Source organism: Pseudorca crassidens, chromosome 15 (genome assembly GCF_039906515.1).
Source record: "Pseudorca crassidens isolate mPseCra1 chromosome 15, mPseCra1.hap1, whole genome shotgun sequence".
Taxonomy (NCBI): Eukaryota; Metazoa; Chordata; class Mammalia; order Artiodactyla; family Delphinidae; genus Pseudorca; species Pseudorca crassidens.
The window spans coordinates 35,163,309-35,189,950 of NC_090310.1; the positions used below are offsets into that span (position 1 = coordinate 35,163,309).

General features: G+C 52.7%; 2 protein-coding genes and 1 pseudogene across 8 annotated transcripts; 2 read left to right on the forward strand and 1 right to left on the reverse strand.

Moving 5' to 3' along the window:
* Positions 1-444: 444 nt before the first annotated feature.
* On the forward strand, positions 445-1,124 carry LOC137206372 (dynein light chain Tctex-type 1 pseudogene; annotated as a pseudogene).
* Positions 1,125-4,496: 3,372 nt separating this feature from the next.
* On the forward strand, positions 4,497-13,849 carry ZNF500 (zinc finger protein 500). Of its 4 annotated transcripts, none has more exons than XM_067706767.1 (7): positions 4,497-4,732; positions 5,412-5,909; positions 7,517-7,700; positions 7,908-7,975; positions 8,967-9,078; positions 10,959-11,075; positions 12,087-13,849. In XM_067706767.1, exons 2-7 carry the CDS (start codon positions 5,508-5,510, stop codon positions 12,710-12,712), a joined length of 1,509 nt encoding a protein of 502 aa, XP_067562868.1. In that variant the 5' UTR covers positions 4,497-4,732; positions 5,412-5,507; the 3' UTR covers positions 12,713-13,849. The 4 variants fall into 4 exon arrangements, with proteins under 4 accessions (XP_067562868.1, XP_067562870.1, XP_067562869.1 ...); XM_067706769.1 differs by having other exon boundaries at positions 10,962-11,075; XM_067706768.1 differs by having other exon boundaries at positions 4,498-4,732; positions 8,970-9,078.
* Positions 13,850-15,717: 1,868 nt separating this feature from the next.
* On the reverse strand, positions 15,718-26,622 carry DNAAF8 (dynein axonemal assembly factor 8). 4 transcript variants are annotated; one of them, XM_067706765.1, is made up of 9 exons: positions 26,213-26,622; positions 24,578-24,719; positions 23,973-24,101; positions 21,075-21,581; positions 19,385-19,499; positions 17,840-17,981; positions 17,455-17,685; positions 16,885-17,004; positions 15,718-16,074 (listed from the first exon to the last, which is right to left on the reverse strand). In XM_067706765.1, the coding sequence occupies exons 2-9, from the start codon at positions 24,683-24,685 to the stop codon at positions 15,792-15,794; spliced, it is 1,635 nt and encodes a 544-aa protein (XP_067562866.1). In that variant the 5' UTR covers positions 24,686-24,719; positions 26,213-26,622; the 3' UTR covers positions 15,718-15,791. The 4 variants fall into 4 exon arrangements, 3 of the variants coding, with proteins under 3 accessions (XP_067562866.1, XP_067562865.1, XP_067562867.1); XM_067706764.1 differs by having other exon boundaries at positions 25,891-26,622; XM_067706766.1 differs by having other exon boundaries at positions 17,455-17,583; positions 24,578-26,622.
* Positions 26,623-26,642: the final 20 nt, after the last annotated feature.

Here is a 26,642-nt window from a genome sequence, read left to right on the forward strand (position 1 = left end):
GCATGGGCTCTAGGTGCATGGGCTTCAGTAGTTGCAGCACGTGGGCTCAGTAGTTGTGGCACAAGGGCTTAGTTGCTCTGAGACATATGGGATCTTCCAGGACCAGGGAATTGAACCTGTGTCCCCTGCATTGGCAGGCGGATTCTTAACCACTGTGCCACCAGGGAAGTCCTACCCATCTACTTCTCATTTAACTTGCTGGCTGCAGGGAAAAGGCAGATAAAGTTTCAAATGCTGGGTGGTTCGAGGTGTAAACAATGGCTATCTCCTGCCTCCCTGTTAATTGATGTATCCTCTTGTCTAAAATTTAATAATGGAACCAAAATACAGGCAGACTACAAGGAGAGATTTCACAGCATTGCACAGCAAGCCCTCTTACCCTTCATCCTTTCTGTTGATGAAAATAATAACAGAGGGAGGCAGAGGCGAGGCGCCGAAGGAAAGATGGAAGACTAACAGGCTACTGAGGAGACTGCTTTTGTTGTTGAAGTGAGCAACATTGTAAAAGGAAATGTTGCTCACTTCATAGAAAGTGCCATTGGTGGCAACGCCTATCAGCATAGCAAAGTGAATCAGTGGACCACAAATGTAGTGGAGCAAAGCTTAAGCCAACTCACCAAGCTGGGGAAACCATTTAAATACATTGTGACCTGTGTAATCATGCAGAAGAACGGAGCAGGATTGCACACGGCAAGTTCCTGCTTCTGGAGAGCTCTACTGATGGGAGCTGCACTGTGCGATGGGAGAACAAGACCATGTACTGTATTGTCAGCACCTTCGGGCTTTCTATTTGACCGCCTCGTCTAGCCTGTGATCTTTCTCCTTTTGTCCCAACATTTCTCTTCCATCTTCTAACCACCAGCCATCTAGTCAGTGATCACCTGTCTCATTCTCTTTAAGTGTGTTTTTGTGACGCTCTCAAAATGTAGAGAAAAAAAACCAAATAACCACACTGTTCTATGACCTGCACACCCTAAGTCAGAGGAATCATCACTGAAGGTAGTCAGGAGCCTATCCTGCCACTTGTCTTAACTTTGAATGTTTCTTTTCAAAGGTGCTAAAAGCCGAAATCTGCTAGTGTGAAACTTTCTCTACTCTTCTGAGATGATTCAAATACACTAATTTTCCATAAAAAACAAAACAAAACAAAATGACTACTGTTTACTGAGTGCTCCTATGTTTCACCCTAGAGCAAAGTATTTTAATGTGCTGTGTCATTTAATTGTAGTAAGTATCCTCTGGGAAATAGGTACTATTAAACCCCATTTATATTATTGTCGGAATCAAGTTTGTGATAAGGTTGAGCAGCAGAGTTTAGTGTCTGAAGAACAAATTACACCCCACTATTTATTCAGTCGTTCAGCAAATATTTACTGAGCATCTACTATATGCCAAGCAGATCTGCCTATTGTGCCGAGAAAACCAGAGGGGCCCTGGTTGGTCACCTCAAAGGAGAATCTTGGGACAGGACCAGAGTCTTCTGAGATACAGTTTGGATATTTACTCCAAGACAGAGCTCTGATTACCTGGCTGGCATTCAAGTTTGCCTTTAGGGGAGTGGTCTGAGCAGCAGGCTCTGGGGCGTACTTGCCCAAGTCTGTCTTGGCTCTTCTACTTTCCTAAGTGTGTGGCCTTGGGCAGGGCTCTGCCCCTCTGTGAGCCTCAGTTTATTCATCTAAAACATGCATAATAATGATATCTACACAATAGTCATTGTGAGGATTTAAGTAGCACAGTAAAAACACAAGCACCGTGGACTTAGGAAGTACTTAAAAAACATTAGCTTTTATTGTTAGCTCGCAAATGCCTTAGAAAAAGTGTGAAAAACACCCATTACATATCAGGTTTTGAAAACTGTAGCTCACTGATGACTCTTCTAGATAATTTAGTCGAATTAGCTAAACTGTTTGACTTGTACTGAATTGTTGGTTCTCAGTCATTTGGACTTTGGGAAATTGCTACCAACGATGACCCACACTTGTAAAGTGCTTGATGGTAGACCATCTCCTCCCAGCCATAATTAAGTAGAAGAGTAACTGTGAGCTGAACCAACACCCAGTAGTGATTATGGATTATGTACCATCAGCCTGGAGATCATCTTCCCCTCTGTCTTCAGAGGAGGATCTATGTGTGCCTCTCAGTTGTTTGCCAGCTTCTGTGAGTGTAAGGCTGCCATTTTAACTCAAACTTTTGTAAACTCCATAAACGCTATGAAAACAAGCTACATTTATAAGAATAAACAGTGGAATGTGATTTTATATATATATATATATATATATATATATAACTGTAAATACTTTTAATTCATACTGTAAACAATGCTTGGCGCCTGAATGAGTTGTGGACCTCTTACAGGAACTCCACGGGCCCAGGCATCCAAGATCCACAAATCTTGAGGCCTGCAGACTTCATCCCAGTGTGGTTACAGGTCATGAGCTGATGTTTATGGAGCATCTGTTGCGTGCTAGACATCATCATAGGTCCTTTACAAACATAACGTCATCGAAGCCTGTCTGTCAGCTCTCAGAAGTTGGAGCTATGACAATCCCCATTTTACAGACGAGGCAAAGGTAAGGCTTACCCAGTTAGTAAGTGGTGGATCTGAAGCACTGGTTTGGGTGTACACCAGGGTAGGCCCAAATTCATCCTGGTGTATGCTGGTTATGGGCTGAATGCGTGTCCCCCTCAAGATAGGATTAAGAAAGAAATCCTGGGCAAAGTAGAAGTTTAACCTTTAAATCTCTGTTGGCTCTACTCACTGAAAACTGCCCAGAGAGGAGAGGGCCAGGACTACGTTAGTCAGGCCTAGGTTAGTCAGGTCACTTCATGGACTTGCTAACTTGTGTATATCTGGCCCCGAGGAGATGATAAGAGATGCAAGGCCAGGGCCCCACCGCTAACCAGGAGGCAGACAGAAACAGGAAGTTGTGCGGCAGCTTTGAAAATGCTGCCCCTCCAGACGGAGCCAAGAGTGTCTCTTCTGTTTTCCTCCTTTTCCCTCTTCCACTTTTGTCTATCTGTCTTCTTCCTCCCCCACTACACACCCACCTGTGACTTCTTCAAATTACCCCTTTCCACGCCCTCCTCCTGAGGCTGATGGAATGGCAGGCTTCTTGTGTTTGGCTTGAGTGCCAGTGCTCTGAATGGCTCTGCACCTTTGTTCCCTCTAAGATCCCGGCTCTCCTGACCCGTTAACTGATGTATCCTCTTGTCTGTCTAAAATTTAATAATGGACCCAAAACACAGGTTCCAAGGAGAGATTTCACAGCATTGCACAGCAGCCCAAGATTATAAGGCGAAAATGAGGCATATGTGGTCCTGCCTTTCCTCAAGCCCCACCACAAGGCTGTCCTGAAATCTGGCATCTTCCCTTTAAAAGGTCCTGCCTTCCACCGGGTGTGTGTGTGTGTGTGTGTGTGTGTCCAGAAATCAGTGGTGAGCAGCCCAGTTTCTTGTTCTGCCTATGTGCTCACAAGAAAAACTGGATATTGGATATAGGGGGAAAAGTGGAACGCGAGAGAGAATGGAGAGCAGAAATGGAAGGAAAGAAAGAAGCCGGTGGGAGGGTTGATTGAGGTGCTAGACCTGAGGATGCCAAAGCTGAAAAACTCAAGGGTTGTCTGGTTGTTAGTCAGTGATGATGTTTATGGAGCTCTCACTGCTAGGCACACAGCTCTCACCATGATCCTCTTCCTGCTCATACCTCCCTACCTGCCTACACCTCCCTCCCCCAGGCTCCACAGGGACACCAAGGACTGACTGTCCAGTTCACCTCCTGCTCATCGTGCCTACTTGGCACAAAGCAGAGCCCAATAAATACATATTTGTTGATCAAATTAACAAATGAAGAAATAAGCAATTGATCACGAAGATGTACCCAGCAAGAACTTTGTGAGTCTTCATTTTCCAGTCTCTAAAATTAAGGAGCTGGACCAAGACAGACACCTGGGTTCCAACCTCACCCCAGTTCTGCACTTACTGAGTGTTTGTGACCTTGGGCAGGTCACTGAACCTCTCTGCACCTCGGTTTCCTCACCTATAAAATAGGGATAATAGTACTTCCTTTGTTTCAAAGATGAACTGATTTAATAATTGCAAATCGCTTAGAACAGAGCCTGGCATATACACAGTACTATGTATGTAAAAAAGTAAATTTCCAGGGTCCCCTCCACTGTGGAGCTCCTCAGGCCTGGCAAGGTGGATGGAAGACAAGCAGGGAGAATGGCCCAGAAACTGCGAAGCCTCGCGCATGCGCACTGAAGTTGGAGGAACAACCTCTCGCAACACCTCCCAGGACCCATCTACGCGAGGCCGCGGCTCAGCCAGGGGATGACTACGTTACCCACAGTGCATCTCGCGGACTCGCTACGTATCTCGTTTCTATGCCTGACAGTCGGTTCAACCAGTGGTAAGAGGACCCACAATGTGAGTAGTTACCCACAATGGCTCCCGTGGACCCGCCCACCCAGACCCATTCTCACTCTCCACAGCCGGCCAAAGGTGCGAGGACTACATTCCCCACAATGCTTCCCGTGGGACGCCCACAAGGCCTCGTCCTCCAGCTCGACGCCGGCTCAGCCAGTGGTCGTCGCCGACTGTCCCGGGTCGGCCTGCTAAGGGTTTTGGTCCTCGCTTCTGGCCCGCCGAGCCTTCCACGCCCGCTCTCCCGCTCCCGTCCCAGCCCGCTGCTCCGGGCCTGCCCCAAGCCCCCCCACGGGTCTCAGCGCTGCCGGTAAGTGTGGGCGCGGGCGCAGGGTCCCAGCTCGAGCTTAGTTTGTGCCCGGCCTCGGTCTAGTTTGTGCCGGAGCCTAGTTTGTGCCCGGCCTCGGTCACCGCTCTCCCTCCAGCTGAGCGGACGAGACGGGAAAGCAGCCCAGCCGGGGAATCCTGACCTTCCCAAGACCCTGGAGTTGGAGAGGCCTTGGTGACCATCCATTCGGTGGGGCCCGCGGATGGGTTTCAGGCTTCCGAAGCCCGAAATCAGGGGTCAGATTGGGACAGAATCTGCCTCCTCCTGGGCAGAGGGGGCTCTGGTTCTCATCATATTTCCAAACGGACCTCATCCAAAAATGGCCAACTGTAATATTGAAAACTCAGCGTTTGTAGAACTCTAACCGCGTTCCAGGCACTGTGCTAAAATAAACTATTTTCAAACGTCCCGTTTTGTCCACTCAGCAACCTGAGTGTAGGTGGTATCACCATTTTTTCTTTCACGTGAGGAACTGAGGCCCAGAGATTAAGTACTTCTGGGAATTAGAGGGTTAGTAGCAAAGACAGTTTGATTTACTTTAACCGTTTCTTTCTGCCGGTGAGGGCAAGTTGGCCTTGGGGACAGGGCAGGGGCTTATGGGTTGCAGACGCTTATCCAGCCCCAGTGCTGCACCCTAGATGACTTTATTGTCTCTCCACAGAGCCCTGAAAACATCTTCCCCAGTGTCTGGCCAGAGGTATAGAGAGAGACAGGTGTGAGGTCCAGGCCAGAGAAGGAACAAGGCTCACCAGGAGCAATGGCGACCTCTCCCGGCTTCCAGCACCCGCCACCCCTGGAGCAGGATGAGATCCTGATCGTGAAGGTGGAAGAGGACTGCTGCTGGGAAGAGGAGCCCTCCCTGGAGATTGAAGACCCTAGCCCTGAGACCTTCCGCCAGCTCTTCCGTCTTTTCTGCTACCAGGAGGTGGCCGGACCTCGGGAGGCCCTGAGCCGCCTCTGGGAGCTCTGCTGCCGCTGGCTGCGCCCTGAGCTGCGCACCAAGGAGCAGATCCTGGAGCTGCTGGTGCTGGAGCAGTTCCTGACGGTGCTTCCAGGGGAGATCCAGGCCCGGGTGCGGGAGCAGCAGCCAGAGAGCGGTGAGGAGGCCGTAGTCCTCGTGGAAGGGCTGCAGCGGGAGCCCAGGAGACAAAGGCAGCGGGTGAGGTGGGGGGCATTTTAGCCCTGAGGTGAGAAAACGGGGCCCTGCTGCTGAGGTCTGTGTTCGTAGATTTCCTTGGGCTCTGGAGCCGTGGCCAGCCTTGGTCATTGGGAGTACCTGGTGCTGGCCAGACACTGAATTGAAGAATGCAACTGCAGAGTGTTTCTCAACGTTGGCCGACGTGTGTCTACCCCTTGATTAACCATTATAGCCCCACCAGCCCTTTCTAAGCTATGTGGATTGGTTTGTTAACGCCATCCCAACGTAGGCCAGACACAGGTTTTAATGGGAGAGAGGCTGGAGACCTTCAAAGGCAGGGCCTTGGGAGTTGAAGAGATCCCCAAAGAAGGAGGAACACTGGGAAGAAAGACCAGGTGCTGGTGGGTGCCCTGGTTAGAGCCCCTAGGTGTTTCTCAAACTCTCTGGGGCTGCACCATTCAATACAGTAGCTACTAGCCATGTGTGTTTGTTTTAATTAAAATTAAATAAAATTTAAAATGTAGTTCTTAAGTCACACTGACCACATTCCAAAGGCTCAGTCATCACACATGGCCAGTGGCTACTCCCTGGACAAGGACAGTGCAGATATGGGACACTTCATTCATTCTACAGAGAGTGCCACCCTAGACCCACTCAATTCCTTCTAACCAGATCTGGGGAGTGCGAAGCCTCTTACAGATTTCTCCTGCTTGGGTCAGATTAATTCCTCCTGATTAGATATTTGGCAAATTCTGCAGGTCACCTTTCTCCCTGTGGCAGTGTCATTGGCCACACAGTGCTGTTCTTTTGCATCCGGCAGGATAGACCCCCCCAACTCCCCCCGCCCAAAAAAAAAATCTCAAAAACCCAAAAAACTTGACCATAAGGTGAGTTGAGTGCATTAAGCACATCCTGCCTTCGTGGTGGCCGACAAGAACCCAGGAGCCCTTCTCAGCCCTGCCAGCCTTGGCGTTTGGGGTTCCCGTCATGGCTTTGCTCTGTCACTGGGCACCCTGTAACCTCCAGGGACTGTCTCCTCTCAGAGGTGTGGAATTTTAAGCCTGAGACAGGGTCCCTGGTGCTGGTTTCAGTTCCCTGGAGATGTATCTTGTCCTTAGTACTGTTACAGATGTCAGTAAACTCTGAGACTAAGTTTATCTGATTCACCTTCACTGGAATTAGGAAATAGATAATTCCAGAGGGTCTGTAGATGATTTCAAAAAATGTAGCAAGTGCAGTAACTCAGGCTTCCGAAATGAGACCTGATTTGGGGCCCTTCTGGCCCAGGTTTTTCAGGAGCACTAAGGAAGGAAGGGTGACAGTGTGACGGTGACAGCAACACAGTGTGATGGGGAGAGACCATAGAGTCTCAAGAGTGGAGCAGGCCTCCCTTTCCCCAGGTTGGGAGCCTGACCTCTTCCTGGGTCACGTGCCTTTTCCCTGGGGTCTGGCTGGAGGTGGGTGCTTGGAGGGTCGCAGAGGCCATCAGACACGACGAGGTGGCCCGGTGGTAAGACAGAGCCTGGGAACAGGGTGGCCGGGGTGCCCGAGACAGGAGGCATGGGGAACCCTGTGGGTTTCCTCCCGACCTTCTGGGAGCTAGTGGGCAGATCTCCATCTGTATGCAGGATCCGGAGGTAGTCCCTGATGATGCACTGGCCCACGGGACAGGGGAGTGGTTCTTAAAATGCCAGGTGGAGGCCCAGCCAGGAGAGCTGTCTCTGGAGGAAGGGCCTCAGCACTCCAGCCAGCAGCCCCCAGCCCAGCTGAGCCACAGACCAAAAAGAGGCCCCCAGCTTTGGCCAAAGACGGGTGAGTAGCTGTCCGTCTTGAGGAAAGAGACGCCCTGCACTGGGGAAGGGAAGGGAAGGGAAAGGAAAGGAGTGTGGCAGGGGTCAGGCCTGTTTGCCTGTGGGGTGGGCAGGCTCCCGGCCGGGTGAGTGTTGATGGGGAGCAGCTGGACCTGTCCAGCCTTCGCTGCCATGTGCACGGGTGGGTGACTCTCTGCTCTTTCCCCAGGCCCAGCGGCCTCCCAGTGTCAGGAGACGGCGGCACTGGCCACATCCTTCCTTTCAGCCTGGTCCCAGGTGAGTGGCATTCCTGATCTGCAGCATCCCCGTGTGTCCCGTGCCCTTGTTACGGGGACACTTCTCTTGCGAGGTCAGGTCTGTGGGTTTCCAAGGCGGATCTTCACCTCCTGGGAAGTCCTACTTGTTCTCAGATGCCACCTGAGTATTAGGTGTGTCCTGGAGGATCCTGGAGTCTCAATGGTGAGTTAGGGCAGTCACTTCAAAGCCAGCTGTATGTTAAAATCTTCTGGCATCTGGGTAAAAATAGATTTTTCCCCCAGCCCTGGCCTGGAAGCAGAGTCTCCTTTGCTTGTTTGTTTCAATTGCAGCTTTATTAAGGTATAATGCACTTACCATACAATTCTCCCATTTAAAGTATACAGTGTTTAATATATTTACAGAGTTGTGCAGTCATCACCATAATCAAATCAATTTTAGAACGTTTTCATCACCTCCCCAAAATACCCCACACCCATTAGCAGTCACTCCCCCCTCCTCCTCCCTCAGCCCCCTGGCAGTCACCAGTCTTTCTGTCTCTCTGGATTTGCCTTTTCTGGATATTGTTTTCTTGGGTGTTAATCGTGCTCCCAGGTCAGTCTGGTGCTAGATTTGGGAACCACTGGCCTAGAGGCATCCTGAAGTCTCCAGGTCACCCCATTTGGCTCCTGGGGCTGGCTTGAGCTGAGGCAGGGCATGCTAACTCATGTCCTCAAGGAACGTGGGCCCCAGTGGCTGAGATCTCAGATCCAGCTGTTCCACACAGCACATCTGTCCACACAGTCTCTGGCCCTGCAGCAGTTGGGGCAGAGCTTGGTGGTGACGGTGTCCTCCCAAAGAGCAGGATCCAGCTGTGTCTGAGCCAAGCTTGGAAGGAAGGAGTGGATAACAACATACAGAAAGGGAAAGGTTGGGGAGGGGAGGAAGTAGGGGAGGTAAGCAGGACCTGCCTTCATCCCACAAGTGGAGGGGACGGGTGAGCCCACCAGGCTCTGAGTGAGCTGTGTTCCAGCAGGTGCCGGTGACCTTGGAGGACGTGGCCGTGTACCTGTCCCAGGAGGAGTGGGGGTGCTTGGACCTGGCTCAGCAGGACCACAGCTGCGGCAGGCTGCAGGAGGATGAGGGTATGTGCAGGGAGACCCTGGCCGTTGTCTGTCAGACACCGGGTTGTGTCTCTGACGTGGGTGAGTGTCAGGGAGGGTGGCTGCTTCCCTCAGGCTGGCTGTGGTATGTGCTGGCCTCCAGGACCCGAGGCCCAGGCCACCTCCCTGCTCAGCACCTTCCCTGGCTCCCCCTGCCTACAGGAGCCACTCCAGCAGGTCTCAAACTTTAATGGCCAGAGGAATCACCGGGCAACATATTAAAAATAGGAACTTGTGGGCCTTGTGCCCAAGGGTTGCTTTAGTGTGCTGGGGGCATTCCCTGGTGAGTCCTAGTGCTGGGCAGCCCTGTACTGCCAAGGTTGCTAGTGTCCCATCAGTGGCCCATCTGCAGCGGGGGCAGTGTGGCTGCTTGCCCACGTCCCAGGCAGATGCCCAGAGCTGTCCTGAGTTCCTTCTTTCGCTCCTTTACCCACACGGTTGTCCAGTGTCAGTGCAGCCTTTGTGCCGTCTTGGCCCCCATGGACAGAGCTGCTTTTGGCAGGGCCCTGCCTATCTACGCCTCTCCTCACCACCCCACACTGGCCCTTCTCACCTCGTCCTACCACTTTTGACACGTGTTCACTCCCTGAAATGTTTTTTAAAGGAGTTGAGATCCTGCTTTGTATCAGTTGGGGTTCTCCAGAGGAAAAGAACCCTTAGGATGTGTGTGTACAGAGATATTTATTTTAAGGAATTGGCTCTCACGATTGTGGGGGCTAGCAAGTCTGAAATCCATACAGCAAGCCAGTTGGCTGGAAACCAGGCAGGATTTCTAGGCTGCCTTCTCGAGGCAGAATTCCTTCTTCAGGAAACCTCAAGTTTTCTCTTAAGGCCTTCAACTGATTTGGTGGGGTCCACCCCCCAGTGTGGAGGGTAATCTGCTCTCCTTACAGTCACCTGATTGTAGATGTTAATTACATCTACAAAATAACCTCCACAGCAACATCTAGACTGGTATTTAGGGAATTAATTTCCTGGTGGTCCCATGGTTAGGACTGTATGCTTTCACTGCTGAGGGCGTGGGTTCAATCACTGGTCAGGAATCTAAGATCCCACAAGCCGTGCAGCATGGTCAAAAAATAAAGGTAAAAAATTGATTGAGGGCTTCCCTGGTGGTGCAGTGGTTAAGAATCTGCCTGCCAATGCAGGAGACACAGGTTTGAGCCCTGGTCTGGGAAGATCCCACATGCCGCGGAGCAATTAAGCCCGTGTGCCACAACTACTGAGCCTGCGTTCTAGAGCCTGTGCTCTGCAACAAGAGAAGTCACCGCAGTGAGAAGCCCATGCACCACAACGAAGAGTAGCCCCTGCTCTCCGCAACTAGAGAAAGCCCGCTCGCAGTGACGAAGACCCAGTGCAGCCAAAAAAAAAAGACTGGTATTTAACCAAACAACAACACTGTAGCCTGGCCAGGTTGGCACAGAAAATTAATGATCACATACTTTCTTTTACATCTTCATTTATTCCAAACTAAGTGTCTGTAGAACAAATGAAGATGAAATCTTTCTATTGCCATGAATACTGGCTTGCTGTGTGCACTGTTGCTGTCCCACTGCTCTGTGCTCTGTCCTGCTGTGTGTTGTAACTCTTGGCTACTTCATCTTTGTTGTGATGAAATTCTGACTCGGGGCATCTGGTTTCCCTCCCAGAGCTGGGGAGAGCCTTGGGCCCTGTTTTTCCTCACTTCCTCTCTCTCTGAGGAAGCAGTCTGCACAGAAGTAGAGCGCCTCCCACCTCTGTTGAGGCATGGAGTTTTTCCCACAGGTTCTCCTGATGCCCTTTGCTCTCACGAGGAGGAGGTTGTTGCAGTCTTGTGTTCTGTCCCGGCCACACTCACATCCTCTCTTCTCTTTCCCCATCAGCAGGACTCCCCGCTCCTGGGCCCTGTCTGACTGCCCAGGATGGGCCAGGGCAAGGCCTGCGGGACCCAGCTTGTGCAGCCTCGGGGCTGAGGGAAGTCTCTGGCAGTGCTGGCTCAGGTGAGGGGGTCTGGGAGGAGACGGATGTCCCAGATGAGATTCTCCCCTCTCCTGGGCTTAGACTTCGGCGACTGTGTTTGTGGAGTTCAAGCTCAAGGGCTTAGAGCGAGGGTTGGTAGATTTTTTTCTGAAAAGGGCCAGATAGTAAATAGTTCAGGTTTTATGGGCTGTATGGTCTCCCTGGTGATGCCTCAGCTCTTCTCTCCTGGCACAAAAGCAGCCACAGACAGTATGAAAAGACATGGGCGTGGCCATGAAACTTCATTTACAAAGGCAGGTTCACCCACCCTGAAGGAAAGGCAAGGGGAGACAGGTGGCTTTAAGAAAGGTTTGGGGCTCGAGCAGCAAGAGAGTCCTACCACCTTGAGCTGGGACATGGCACTGCACGCAGACACCATAGGGAAGCTGGTCCTGAGGGCCACACGAGGGGCTGGGCACGGGGTCCTCAGGATGCCCTGAGTGTCACTAGCCAGCGGCACTCTCTCTTGGGCCTACACCTGGGGTGGAATTGCTCAGTCACGTGGTCACTCTGTGTGACCGTTGGAGGAACTGCCAGAATCAATTCCTTTGTAAATACTCCTGGCGAAGGCCAGGGAGGTGGTTCCATCCTGTCTCAGTTGTACAGATGAGGTGGATGTGATCTCGAGCCCATGCTTGGCTTCCTGGACAAGCCAGTGTGGAGGCAGGAGGGGGCTGCATGGGGGTGTGGGGTGGACAGCATCTCGGCAGGGACAGTTCCCAGCACTGGGAGGGCCTGTCCTTCCCCCGTCAGGTCAGTGGGCCTCAGCGTCCTCATGTGTAAATGGGACTGTCACAGTACCACCTCACGGCCTTGTGGGTCTGGCCATGTTTCTAGTTCCCAGAATCAGGCTCTGAATGAGGCATCCTGCGGAGGGTGTGGAAGGGGAATTTGAAGGCACTTCCTGCGTCAAGGGCCGCCCCACCCTGCCTCCCCTTCTTCCTCTCCCCCTCCCCGTGGAGCCCTCAGCGACTGTGCTTTCTCTGTCTCAGAGCTTGGGAGGCAGTTTGAGGATGGAGAGTATGCCAGGGCGGACGCGTCGGTGAGAACACGGTGGGGCCAAGCGCTCCCGGGTCTGGGTCAGGGGCCTGGCCTGACCAGACCCCAGCGGCCTCCAGACAGAGGGCGGCCCCTTGGGGTCCGGAAGCCGCACACGTGCCCCGAGTGCGGCAAGGCCTTTAGTAAGACGTCCCACTTGACCAAGCACCAGCGCACGCACACTGGGGAGCGACCCTACCAGTGCCAGGTATGCGGGAAGCGCTTCGGCGACCGCTCCAACTGCAGCACGCACCAGCGGGTGCACACAGGCGAGAAGCCCTACGCCTGCACCCAGTGCGGGAAGTGCTTCAGCCAGAGCTCCAGCCTGGTCATCCACCGCAGGACACACACCGGGGAGCGGCCCTACGCCTGCACCGAGTGCGGGAAGCGCTTCAACAACAGCTCACACTTCAGCGCGCACCGCAGGACGCACACAGGCGAGAAGCCCCACACCTGCCCGGCCTGTGGCAGGGGCTTCCGCCGGGGAACCGACCTCCGCAAGCACCAGCGCACACATGGCGGGGAGCAGCCACTTCACAGACCCCAGAGGCTCCAGGACGCCCCAGGGGCCCGAGCCTGATGATTCAGGAAGCTGCCAGAGTCATTTCTGTCCCTGAGCCAGAAACTCTGGTCTTCAGGCATCTTCAGACTCCGTTTGCTCCCGTAGGCCCCAGCACGAGGACACATGGTGGGACATTTGGGGGGCCCAGGCTGAGGGAAGAAGCTGGGCCCTGCCGGTGTATTAAGGTCTGGGGCAGCCACACAGAGGACCACAGCTGGGCCGCTTACAGCAGCAGGAATTCTCTCACAGTTCAGAAGGCCAGAGTCTAAAATCAAGGTGTCTGCAGGGCTGCCTCCTTCCTGCAGCTCTGATGGAGGATCTGTCCCAGGGCGCTCCTGGCTCCTGGTGCTGCCAGCTGTCCTTGGCGCACCTGGGCTTGTGGCCACATCACTCTGCCTCCACCTCCCCACAGCCTCTTCTGTGTGTGTCTCCATATGTTGTCTCCTCTTGTAAGGACGCAGTCATTGGATTTAACTGATTACATCTGCAGAGACCTTGTTTCCAAGTAAGGTCACCTTTTGAGATTCTGGATATGAATTTGGGGGGACACTTTTCTGCCCACTTTGGGGGAAGCCTCAGTGGCTATGGTCTCTTGCAGCTTTACGTACCCCAGCCTTATCTGGGCTTGGTCTCCTGCCTTTCCCCCGAACCTTGCTGCACTTTCAAAATGTAGCCTGTTGCGGGGGGGTGGGGGGTGGTTTCCAGTATCACAGTGGTGGTGGGTCACCTTCGCAGAGCCACGGCTGTTCTGTAGGATGGATGGCTGGTACGGGAACGCTTCCCCGAGATCCCATCTTTCAGCCTCCCCCAGCCCATCAGGAAGTCCCCAGGGTAGAGTGCCAGGGTTGCCTTTGTTCCGGCCCAAGTGGCCGTGTCCCAGGATGCAGGCCGGCCTTGGTTACCCCACTTTGAATTTCTGAGGTGGATGTGCCTCTCTGATCTGTTCACATCCATGGTCTCATAGTGGCTGAGGGGAGCAGTAAGAGGCCTTGTTTGCTTTAGTCATTAGTAAAGTTGTGGGGCAGCTCTGAAACCACTGGGTTCCAGAATGTTCCATTCAATTGCTAGACGTATTTTTACCTTTCCATACAACCCAGGTTCCGGGGTGTGTGACCTGCTCTTTGTTCCCTTAATAAACGACGTCAGTCCGTCTGGCCCCTGTGCTCTGTCCTGTGTATTCTCTGGAGAATGGGGCCGCCCAGTTTAGGGATGGTTTTTAACCTTGTGGGACACGTACTATCCAGCCAGGCCAGTGTCACCAACCACCCGCCTGCCCCTTACAGGCTCACTTCTCACATCCAGGCTGGTGCTGGAGGTGGCTGCCTTCTGCCACCTGCGAGCTGGGCCCATCCAATGCCTGTTCCCTGATATTCTCTCACAGTCCTGTAACAGGTCTTCATGATTCTACTGCTCTAGATGGAAACTGAGACCCGAGAGCTTGAAGCACCTTGTCCAGGTGGCAGGACCAGCTTTCAACCCAGGTCCGAGCTCCCAACACCTCATCCTCCTGGCTTTCCTTGATAGACAGTAATTCGCAGAGTTGAACTTGGAACTAAGTTTATTTTCTGTCACTGTTGGGGAAACATTCTGAGTGAACTTACCGCCATTAAAAGGGGTAGAGAGTGGGGGAAATGGAATTTTTAAAATAGCCTTTGTTCTTGAGGGCTAGTGGCTGCAGTGGAGGCTGTGTGCCATGTTCAGACTGCCTGCCCAGCGGCTGAGTCCTGACCATGCTGTGCACCCTAGAGTGGAGGGTGGGCGGCCTGCGCGGGGGGAGAGGATCCGGGGGCCCCAGGTGATGGTAGTCTGGCCACAGTCCCTGCTGGAGAGAGGCCTCCCTTGGGCCTCCCGTGACTGCCTCACATCTGGCCTGTAATGCAAATGTCCGTTGTGGGGAATGGGGGCTGCTGGTAGGGACCCTGTGGCCAGATCAAGTAGAGTCTGTGGCCCTGATCCTGGCTGCATGTGGCTGGCTGAGGCTGGGCAGGGCCTGTCTTACCTGGTGCGGGGTTGGATGGGAAGAGGCCCTTGCCCATCCTCAGGGCATAGCAGCTGGCGGTGACCCCAGTTAAATGCTGGAACATGTTCCCAAATGCCAAGGACCCTGCTGGGCTGCCTGATCCCATGGCCTGGGGAACCTGAGGTGATTGCTCTGTTCTTCCCATTGGCAGACAGAGCAGAGGGGCGCTGAGACTCTGAGACCTTGGACACAAGTTGGAGAGAGAACAGAGGTGCTGCAGATCAGGGCTTCAGCCTGTTGGGAGCAGCTGGGCTGAGAACAAGTTATGGAAGGACTCTGAAAATCGGGGCCGGGGTTGGGAGGTCGGGGGGATACTTCTAGGAAAGTAGACGGCAGAGCCGCCTGCGGCCCACAGCTCTTGCTGGTTGTCCACGGAGACAGTTTCAGGTGTTAGAACATTCACATTCTATCTGTATTTAAAAGTCCATCCACCTTTACTTTGGAAGCACCCTAAAACATATACGTACTATGCCTTTGTGTCTTGGTTGAAGAAAAAAGAAGCAAATTTCAATCTGCCCCTCTGGATCAAAAAGTTCATTTGGTCCGTGTGTGTGTGGTGGTTTGTGAATTTAGGAACACAAAAGAGCAAACATCCAGGACTCAGAAAATGAAGCTAAATTTTTCAAGACCTTTTCAATCCTGAAATTCTCCAAAGGAGTTTTAAGTTTTGGAGTTAAAAAGAAATAATAATAATAGATGCACATTAAAGAGAAAAAAACGCAGAAATGGAAAAAGGTGAAAAAGCCTCGTGGTCTCACTATCAGAACAAAACCGTTGTCTTCACGGTGTTTCCTTCTGGTCCATTTTCAGAGGATTTGGGGCCATTTGATTTGTCATGCTATGCCTACAAGTTTGCACTGGCATCTTTGCTCTCAGTGCATGAAGATGTTCTGACTGAATTCTAGCAGAGGGCTGGCAGCAGATCCTCAGTTGGAGGGTCCCTGTGCTGCAAAGGCACATTCTGATGGAGACGGGAGAGTGAAGGGACCACCAGGGCCTCGGGTGTTGATGGAAAGTCAGATTATCCATTTATTCACCTCAGATTATTCACCTTTTCAGATCCGTTACTGGAGGCATCTACAATTGGCCCAGAGGAGGCACCAGGGCCTCCCTGGCTGTCCCTGGCCCAACAGGGTCCCCCAGGGCCCTGGGACTTCCTCCTGGGGGTCTGGCCTGGGCACTCTGTCTCTCATCCCAGAGTGTTACATGTTGCTTCCCCCCGGGGCTGGATCCAGCCGTATCTCCAGGGGCCTGAGCCTTCTGGCTTCTGGGACCCTTGCCAGCTGGCAGCTTGGGCTGAGCCGATGCCTTCCGAAATGCCCGGAGCTGTTGGAGGAGCCGACTCTTCCCCGTGCAGTCCCTGTGACACAAGAGAAGCAGCCGCCATCAGCACCCAGTGCAGCTAACCTCCCAATACTTTGCCACCGAAACAGGACACAGAGGAAAACCGGAGTGCTTCCGGGGCGTGTGCCTGGTTCTCAAGACACTAAAAAGTCAGGATTGCGGCCTTCCAGCCCTCGCCGTGTCAGCATGTTAAAGGCTTCTGGGAGGAAACCTGTGGGACACTTCTCAACCCAAGTTTGTTTTCCCTCTTTAATCCTATAATGCCTAGCTACACGCCACATTGGGGAAAAGCTGTGTTAGACTCTGACGTTCCCAAAGGATAGGATCTTCAGGCTCTGTAATTCTAAAAACGATGGAGACTGCCAGAGCATATAATGCAAATTCACCCCACAACCACGGGGTGGCCTCCACATGTCAGAGACATGAACCTTCCCTGAATTTGACATTTCACTTAATTGACTCAAGCCTTTCATTTCTGGCTGACAGCCATCACTTTATTCCATCCCTTCACTTTCTCTTCACTTTTATTGCCATCACTAGTAGGGAGCAAATCAAGTTGGGGGGGGCAATTTTTCAGAAAGAAAACGTAATCCCTTCTCAAGACCAAGCTAAGCATCCTTGGGGATGTCTGGAGAACAGGCCAGGCCAGACATTGCTGGGCTACCCTGCCCGCCTCCCAGACCCGCCCCCCAGACCCGCTCACACCCTCCTGTGCTAGCCCTGTGGGTGCCAGACAGCTGAAAGCACCGATGTTAACATGCGGGCGGGGGCTTGCTGCTGAGGCCAAGGTGAGCATCTCAGGCGGTGGGAGTCCCCCTGTGGTTACCGTAGCCTGGCTGGGCCCTGCTGGTCTCGCTGAGCTGCTGTCTCCTCTTCCCCCTCCTCGCTGTCAGAGGAGCTGGAGCTGCAGCTGGAGTGGGAGCTGGAGCTGGAGCTGGAGCTGCAGCTGCGGGGAGAGGAAAGGTGGGTTCCTCTGGACATAACCAGCCCACTCCAGCCAGGCATGGTTCCCACCAGGGACTTGGAGCACCCGCGTCTCCCTGGTGACCCAGGGCAGGAGGATGGGCAGGCTGGCCAAAGCCCAGCCAGCCGAAACCAAAGGGCCACTGCAAGTGTGGAGGAAGCAGCCAGGGCCAGGTACCCCAGCCTAGGCTAAGTCTGCTTAGGACTCCGCCAGGAAAAGATAACCCTTGGCCCCAGCTTCCTCCCAACCTGCGGGGAGAGCCTGCTGCTGGGACCCGGTGGGACTGTGGGCCAGGCTCAGTTCTTGGCCAAAAGCACTTCTCAAGTGAGCAGTGCCCCCAGGGCCCGCCTGTCCAAGTCCCCCTTCCTCCTGAGGCCAACATGGCAACCTGAAGGAGCAGGTTTGCGGCAGGGCTGTCACTGCTCCCTGTACCTTTCCGAGGGCCCATGGTCTGATGGCTTTGTCGGCCGCAGGTCAATGAAGACGGTGGGAGGCCCTGCTGGGCTCCTTAGCTGCGTGTCCATGGCCAGCGCCTGGAAGCCCAGCTCCCTGGAAGCGCATCTGGGGTGAGAGGAGCCGGGCGGCTGAGTCACTTCCCGGTGACCACTGTGTGCTCTGCCACTTATGTCCTGGGCAAGGCAACCTCTCTGAGCCTCAGTTTCCCTGTTTGTAAAGTGGGGGTAATGGTAGCACCTACCTGATCATATTCTTGAGATAAAAGAGAAATACACATCAAGTGCCCCACCCATAAATCAAGGCCCAATAAATGCTGAGAGAAGCCAATTCTAGAGAGGACAGGGGCCATGCGTGGTCCCACCTGCTTCCGGCCTCCTGCGGCTTGATGTCCTGGGGCATGTCAGAAGGCACCCTCCAGGCAGAGGAAAAGGTTCTGGACTGCATGGCACATAGGAGGGTGAGTTGTTCCATGAGCCTGTCCTGGGTGCTTGGCTTGGCATGGTCTGTGGGGAGGGGGGAGGCAGCTTAGTGGGGATGCAGCCCCCTTTGGCTCACAGCAGCCTGAGCCTCAGGACCCCTCGTGTGGACATGCCTGGGCTTGTGCTCGGAGAAGTGCTGGGGGCCAGCGGAGGCCCAGCCCACCCTCTGCCACTCACAGCTTTTGTGTCGCCCCCTCCAGCTCAGCAGGGCGAGGGGCGCTGTCTTCTTGAGCAGGGAGCTGTGTGTGAGCCCAGGAAGCAGGGGTGACGTCCTGTTAACAGTGTAGTCCACGTTCTCACTCCGGTCCCACTTGTCAGAGGGAACCATCAATAACAGTTCTGCGTATTTGCTTTTCTTTTTTTTTTTAAGAAGCAATGGGATCATCCTCTATAGATTTTTTTTTTTACTGAATATATTTTACATTTTTCTGTGTTGAGAGAAATGAATAGATAGATAGATAGATAGATAGATAGATTCCATTTGTTGAGCTGCAGAGAATTCTCTGGTTGACTGATTAGCTAGACTCCTACTGAATGTTGAATGGGGTTTGCTTCCAGTTTTTCACAAGTATGAACAATGTTGCAATGAACATCTGTGAGGGTGTGTTTAGGACAGCCTTTAGAAGTGGAGTGAATAGCTTAATCAAAGGCTTATGTGCCTTTAAATGGAGAACAGATTCTGCCACATTGCCCGCCAAAAGGGGGCACCAACTACAGCCCCCCAGCCCTGCCCCAACTTGTAGGAGAGTGAGTTTCTCCATATCCTGCTCTAAGGGGTTAAATTCCAAACAAAGCCCTTTTTAAAATAGCACCAGGGGCTCTTGGCCACAAAGGAGCCTTTGCTCTGGAACGGGAGGCCAGAACCCCCGCAGCACCTTTGCCTCAGACCTGCCTCCACTCACCTTTGTGGGCCAGAGTGGCCAGGAGGGGACAGGGAACTTTTTTACGAAACTGCCCAGAGTGAGGCCACAAGTGCAATGAAGGAATCATCCCTGGCTTTGTTTGGTAAACGTGGAGGCGGTGGAAACAGGATTCTGTTTAGAAGCGGGCTGAAGGGGTACCAAATGCAGGATTACTTTGCTCCCAGAAAGAAAGAGACGCAGGCCTGAGGAGGTGGGGGGGAAGAAAAGGCAGGGACCCTGTCTGAAGGGCTTCCTCTCGTATCCCCAAGGCTTGGTCCACCCCAGGAACATAGCAGGCAGTCACATATGTAATGGATGAATGAATGAGTGTCAGTGAGTGAATGGATGGGTGGATAAAGTCTTGCATCCTGGGTGTGCAGGACGGCGAGGGCTGAGCAGAGAGGCGCAGCAGATGTGGCGAGCTGCTGGGCTGACTGTGCCCAGCCCATTGCTCTATTTTATTGGGAGGCCCTGGAAGGAGCCACTTGTGGGTATGCACTTGGGCCCCGGCGTTCAAGGTCAGACCTTGGCCCTGGAGGCGGTCTGCTGCCCACCACGCGGCTCCAGAAGCGCCATCTCCCAGTTCTTCTCGCCCTGTCAGACTCTGAAGGACTTGATCCAAATCCCACTCTTCAAGTTGCTGAAATAAGTAAAGTGGTGATTATGAGGCTGCTGTGGGGTCCCAGGGACAGGAGCGCCAGATTTCACAGCTGCCGTGACCCACACAGGCAGTTCTGGGATGTCTTGGGCAGAAACCAGGGCTGAGATGAGGCAGCTCGCTCACCCACCCCGTGTGGGTTGCAGAATGAACTTCCTCCGTGAAGGCTGGTGAGGCCACCTACCTTCCTACGCAACAGTTTTATTTCTGGCACAAAGACGTTGTCTGACTTGGAGGAAACTCAGTGTCGTATTAAAACTTTTTAGGTTCATGCAGGTTTAGAATGTTGGGAGGTTAAAACGTTTTGCTCTTTTAAGAAACAGATTGTTCCAGGCAGGTGCTAGGACTGGAGGGCTTGGAAGAGGGGTGTGGAGGCGGTGGTGTGATGAGGGGGGAGGACGTTAATCAGGAATTATTGTGTCTTGTGTATGGCCTTGCAGCTCCTTGTAGCCCCATAGGGGAATGAAGATAAAGGGGTTCAAGGAAAGAATGGAATTGATAGGATAGAATTGGTGAAAGTGACCTCCATGTTCACCTTGATGCCAGTTTTCTCTAAGTTGTTAAGAAAATTTGTCAAATAAGGCAAAAAAGAGTTTTGTGATGTTTTAGTGTCATGCGGGAGCATCTTCTAAGGAGCCCATCTTTCTAGGGGAGGGCTGGTGTGCACAGTTGACCAGGGCTCACCTGTTTGACAACTTCGTAAAACTGAGAAGTGTGACGGTTTTCTTTTCCGTCCATTGGAGCAGCTAACCCCAAAGGTACCAGTTCTGTTGCCCTGTAAGTGCTGACCTATTGTACTTAATGTAGCAATTTAATCTCTGCGTTCCCTCCCCCCTCCCCACCCCACCATGTACAAAATCCCAGTTTCTCATAATTTCTTTGAACCGGCTTTGTCATCCTGCTGGTTCCCTTGTTAATGAGCTAAATACAGGCGCTCACCATTTGTATGAGAACAAAGGCCTGATGTGAGATTACACGTTGTCAAATCTGTTACCTATCTCATATATCTTCATGATCATGCTTGGGATTAGTATTCTTTTCTCTTTGTTTAAAGAAGGCTGGCGTCTCCTTGCTCTTCCTTGTTCATTTTAACTCTGAGGATGGTCTGTCAGATAGGTAGGACTGCCTGCCTGATGATGGGCCTGGTGCCATGGGCCTAAGGTTGTTGCTATAGACTGAATCTCTTTGTCCCTCCAAATTCATGTGTTGAAATCCTAACCCCAATGTGATGGTATTTGGAGGTGATTAGGTCATGAAGGTGGAACTCTCATGAATGGGATTAGTGCCCTTAAAAAGGAGACCCCAGAGAGCTCCCTCACCCCTTACAAATGAACCAGGAAGCATGCTCTCACCAGACACCAAATGTGATGGAGCCTTGACCTTGGACTTCCAGCCTCCAGACTGTGAAAAATGAATTTCTGTTGTTTAAGACCCCCAGTCTATGGGATTTTTGTTACTGCGGCCCAAAGAGACTAACACAGGCATAGTGGGCCAGCCCTCGAGTTGGCCTGGGGAGGACCATCGCCCTGGGGAAGGCTGGGCTAGGGGGACGCCTACCTGGAGGGAGAGCAAGGGCGGTCCCCGCTGGGGCCCCTCTGGCAGCGTTTCCGCAGCATCACAGGGCATCTCCTTCACTCCACTCAGGTCTTGGCAGGCTGGGTCCTGGGCATCCCAGGTGACTTTGTGAAGTATGTCTTTCTCGATCATCTTCCTTCTCTCCCTCCGGAGGGCTCTGCGGTTTGCAGAGTCTGAGCCCTCCTGGGCCCATGAGGCAGCGCCTGGGGGCTCTGTCTGCAGGCCTGCTTCCTGAGAGGAGAGAGTGGCCTCTCCCTGTGGCCCCTGGCAAGGACTCTGTGATGTACTGGTGTTGAAGGCTGTGTCCCCATCGTCATCCTGCCACGTGGGGGTCTCCACAGGTATCCTGAGAAGAGAGCTGCTCTCATCACCGCTCTGCAAAGGCCTGCCAGGGGCCCTTCCTTCCAGAGAGACTGACTCCTGGACCTGGGGCCCAGCGTTCCACTCTCCCCTGGGTTCCCCGGCGGATTCCACAGGCACTACAGCTGGCTACAGGGGAAACAAGCGTCCTCGGTTAGCAGCCTCAAAACATACCTCGGGGAGTTTTTGTGTGCGGTAAGATGTGTATAGAACATAAAATCTGCCATGTGAACCATTTTTTGTTTTTTTTTTTTGTTTTTTTTGTTTGTTTGTTTTGCGGTACGCGGGCCTCTCACTGTCGTGGCCTCTCCCGTTGCGGAGCACAGGCCCTGGACGCGCAGGCTCAGCGGCCATGGCTCACGCTCCGCGGCATGTGGGATCCTCCCGGACCGGGGCACGAACCCGTGTCCCCTGCATCGGTAGGCGGACTCTCAACCACTGCGCCACCACGGAAGCCCCATGTGAACCATTTTTAAATGTACAGTTCAGTGGCATTGAGTATATTCATAATGTGGTGCAGCCATCACCACTGTCTATTTACAAAGCTTTTTCATCACCCTGAACAGAAACTTTGTACCTCCCCTCCCCCAGCCCCTGGTAAATGCTCATCTACTTCTTGTCTCTATGGGTTTGCCTGTTCAAGATATTTCATAGGCGTGGAATCACACAATATTTGTCTCTTGTGTCCTTCCATTTAGCTTAGTGTTTCCAAGGTTTACCCATGTTGCGGCATGTGTTAGAACTGCATTCCTTTTCATGGATGAATAATATTCTGTTGTATGGATGGTCCTCATTGTGTTTAACCATTCTGTCTGTTGATGGATACTCAGGTTGTTCCCCCCTTTTGGCCATTGCGAACAGGCACACAGCAGTTAGAGGTGGACAAGATGAGACCCAGGCCCTTTGTCTCCAGAGTGAGTCCACGGCCTCAACCCCTGTGAGTTGGTACAGACTTTCCCATCCCAGGTTAAAAAATAATTGTCCAGAAGAGTTGCCGAGGTAATTGTAGAAATGAAGAAAACACAAAATAAAGTGACATGGACATGGTTCCAATTGAACTAATCAGGGGACTTGGCAGCCCTGGCAATTCTCCTGTTTGAGGTTATTTCAGATATATTTCTAGGCATGGCTGAGGGTGTGGGTGATTTCTGTCATGGTGCTGGGAGGGGACACGCCCTGGCTCTGTAAGATGACCCTGTGTCAGTGCTTGCACTCAGAACTGCAGAGTCTTGGCATGTACCCACTCCGTCCAAATACCAAACTCCAGCATAGCTTCTGGTAGCGTAAGCCTGTGCCCCTAGGATTACCCCAGCGCCCCATTAAAATGCCTGCCTGAGAAAGCTCCATGCTGCCAGGAGAATTTATTATTTGTTCTAGCCAACACCTGATGATAGGCCCCTGACCTCCCTTTCTTAGAGCACTTACTAAAAAGGTCTTATAATTGTGAATATGTGTCTCTTACAACCCAGAAGCATCTGTCACTGACCTGAGAGCCGTTCCCTTGAAATATACTCATCAGGAAGGACAGGGCCTCTGCCTCCCTTCTCTGTGGGAGGATAGGCTCCTGCCTCCCACACCTGCCAGGCAGCAGACACACCTGGCCTAATTGCAGCTTCACTGACCGGCTCTTTGTGACTTTTCACTTTTCTGACTCCACTGAGCCCTCCTCACCCCCTCCCTCAGTCTTCCTTTGAAACACCCGTCACCTCTGCACAAATCAGACGGAGCTCAGCTCTTTCCCCTGCTGTCAGTAGTTACCGAATAAAATCTCCTTCCACTGCTTTAACTAAGCATCAAACCATTAACTTTAGATTTAAGAGTTCTTGGTCTTACCTGGGACCCTGGGAAATGGGGAGACAAGAGGATGGAAAATTCCCTCTGACGTTTGGCAATGACCGCAACTACAATACTTAATTCTGAGCGTTCTGTGGCATTTGCTAATTGTTTTCTGTATTCATCTTACCTTCCCAGCGAGGGGCACCTCTTACCTCTGAATCCCCACTGTTGCCCTTATTCAATCAACAAATGTTTAGGGAGGGCAGGATTTTGTGAGAAGCCAGATAGTGCTGAAGCCAGCTGGGTTAAAGGAGGCATTTATGACAACAAATTGTGACAATGGTCAGAGAGCTCAGGTGGAAATAGGACAGCTGGGAGGTGTGTGTGTGCATGTGTGCACACGTGCATGTGTGTGTGTGTGTGTGTGTGTTGAGGGGTCAAAGGGAAGAGCAGGGAGCAAAATCAGATAGAAAATCTCATCCCCACCCCCAGCTCTAAGTGTTCTGGGCTCCTGGGAGCATGATGTGCACAAGGCCATTAGATATTTGGTGTCTGAACTCCTTGGGTTATACCTGGAGAAAGGCTTGGGTGTGCAGAGATGCTATACCAGGGGCTTTAACCTCTTTAGACCCACATTGCTGTTAGAGTCCAGCGAGGGCCATGGACACCCAGACACACACCCACACCCTATTGTGCTTAAAGGGTCCTGGCTTCATGGATCCCTGGATCCTGCATTCCACAGACCTCAGGAGGAGACCCAGAGGAAGTGACCCAGGCCCCGTCAGGGTCTTCGGCCAGTTCTTCTGACAAGTCTGGAATCAGGGCGGTTTGATTTCGCTGGAAGATGAACAGCTCCTCTTCCTCGCAGTTTGACTGTGGACAAATGAGAGTTCTCTGGATTATATGGCAGCAGGCAGGGCCAGGTGCACCTCAGCTTCCACCCACCCTCCCTGCCCTGCTGCTCTCCAGCTGTCTGGGCAGACCAGTTCTCTTCCGAAGGGACTCGCCATGGCTGGTTCCTGCCGCTGACTTGGAAATGGGCTTGGCAGCACCACCTGGTGAAGGTGAGATCCAGGGCTCCCAGTTCTGCACGTACCTGCCACCCCTAAGACTTTGCGTACAGCAGCTGCTCACTTAGTGCCTGGCACTAAATGAACAGAGCAGTGAGGTGACAGCTGAAGGAGCAGAGTCTGGGCCTCCCCGTACCCTGCAACAGGGAACCTTGGTGCTTCACTTACATGACATTGAGCTGATAAGCTCCAAAGCGGTCCTTGGTCGGCATCATGTTTGTCACGGGAAGAAAGGGCATTGGGGGCCTAGGAAGATGTAGGAAGAAGGTGCTTGCTTACCGAGGAGGAATCTGAGTCCAGAGATGGGAGCTGCTCCTTGACGGCCTCAAGGATGGCGTCCCAGGGATTGGGCAGTAAGGGCCCCACATCTTTGTCATGGGATGCCATGGGATGCTTCTCGGTGTGCCCTCATCCAAGGAACCTTGCGGAGGACATGGAGTGAGGTGAGAGGGTCCAGGAGCAAAGGGTCAAGAGCTCAGGGGGCTGCCTTTTCAAAGCATATACCATCCCTTGCCTTGGGGGATGAAAACAGATTGGGAGACCACCCACCCCTTCTTCCTTCTAGTCTGCAGGTTCCTGTTACTGAGGGCCAGGCACTGTGCCCTGCATTGTGTGTGTGTGTGTGTGGGGGTGCAAGTGTGTATGTGTGTGTAGTGCAGTATGGAGCCTGCAGATGTATGTACATAGTGATATTTTATGATAATATATAGATATATGTATTGATATATAATGATATATGTACTTGATGTGTAGGTATATGGATGATATACAGAATGATACATGTATATGACATACAGATATTTGTAAACTATGTATATCCCATACAACAGACACTATTATTATCTACATTTTATAGGCTGAGATTATATCATTAGTAAAGACAAAGACAGAATTTGTATCAAAGTCAGAGGGGATTTCAAGCCCCACTACTCTTTACTGCCCCCTTACAAAGGAACAGACTAGAGACATTTTGGAGTCCCGCGGACACTTTTTTTGGAGTTGACACTCAAATTAACCCCTTATACCCAGGCACTTAGGCAACATGTCCCAGAGTCTAACAGAAGGCCCAGTCCCTCAGGGGTCAAGGGGGCTTAGAAATGTGGGGTGATGGTACTTCAGAGCCAGTGTCTGGAGAGTACTTGCAGCCTGAGAGCCCTCTGTAACCATAAAATGGGAAAAGAACACTCCTGCCCCAGCCCTGGTTCCCATCAGGAAAGCAGCAGGTGAGTGGGGGCTTCTTACTTCTTCTGTGCTCACAGGAGTGGGGCAGGAGCTTGGTGCACCTGACCTGGGAACAGCAGAGTGGGGACATATCTGGTATATACGTCACGGGATGTTCTCCGGCTGCAGGTCAGGTCAGAGGGCAACAGAATCACCCAGGTGAAGGGGACTACCAGAGACTCTTAAGTTCTCCAGGAGGACAAGGCAATAGGGGAGGAAAAGGCATTACAGGCTGCGGGAAGAGCACGTAAGAGCTCAGAGTGAAAAGTGCCCAACATGTGTGGGAAGAAGTTTTCAGTTGCTGGAATATACGGTGCAAACGGACAAGACCGTGAAGGGTCCTGAACGCCAAGTTGAGGAGCTTGGCTCACCCAGCAGACGAGGTTTACGCTAAACGCTGCACGAAACAGCAGCTCCCTCCGAATCCTGACTGCCTCCACGTCCGTTTCTTGGCTGCAGCCCGTTAGCCCCGCCCAAAGCTCCGACCCCCACCCCTTCCTGCCGCCGGTCAGCCGGTTGTTATGACAACTAGACGCCAAAGTCCTCCTGGGTCAGGCTTTTAAATTCTAAAGGTCGGAAACAGGAAACCCATCGTGCGTCCTCCCACCGATCCCCAACTCGTTTCCCTAGCCCCCACCCCGTCCAACTCCCAACATTTATCTCCGCAGCTGCGGCAAGCCCGAGGCCGTTCACCTCGGCCTCAGCCTCCCCGCCTGGCGCGGTCCAGACAGGGATATAAACAGGCTCCAGCGCGTCCCTCCGGTCCTGTTCTCCCCTTTGGGCCGCGGCGTAATTACTGAGGCTGTCGCTGCCTTCGGAATCCCCGCTCAGCAGAGTATTATACTACGGCACTGCCAACTCCTTCCCACCCCCCGCTCTTCTTTCGGGACTTGGAGCGTCCTGTCTCTCCTGAAACTCGATTGGTTTCCCTGGCCAGCGGAGGGGCGCGGTAGGGCGAAATCCCCCTGCTCATTGGATGCCGCCGACGTCACACAGCGAGCTGGGCGGGCTGACCGGGAGGTCCGGGTGCTGGACGGACGAATTCCACAGCGCCCGGGGGACCCGCGAGCGTCCCGGCGTGCTCCGCGCCTCTCGCAACCACTTCCGGGGCGGGAGCGGGGCC

Bases quoted from the DNA above. Each gene is read 5' to 3' on its own strand.
- ZNF500 (XM_067706767.1), top strand. From the start codon at position 5,508: ATGGCGACCTCTCCCGGCTTCCAGCACCCGCCACCCCTGGAGCAGGAT. The intron at 9,079-10,958 runs GTATGTGCAGGG...TTTCCCCATCAG, and splicing joins CAGGCTGCAGGAGGATGAGG to CAGGACTCCCCGCTCCTGGG. The intron at 11,076-12,086 runs GTGAGGGGGTCT...TCTCTGTCTCAG, and splicing joins CTCTGGCAGTGCTGGCTCAG to AGCTTGGGAGGCAGTTTGAG.
- DNAAF8 (XM_067706765.1), bottom strand. From the start codon at position 24,685: ATGGCATCCCATGACAAAGATGTGGGGCCCTTACTGCCCAATCCCTGG. The intron at 19,500-21,074 runs GTAGGCGTCCCC...TACTTATTTCAG, and splicing joins CGCCCTTGCTCTCCCTCCAG to CAACTTGAAGAGTGGGATTT. The intron at 17,686-17,839 runs GTGGGACCACGC...CTTTACAAACAG, and splicing joins CCGCAGGAGGCCGGAAGCAG to GGAAACTGAGGCTCAGAGAG.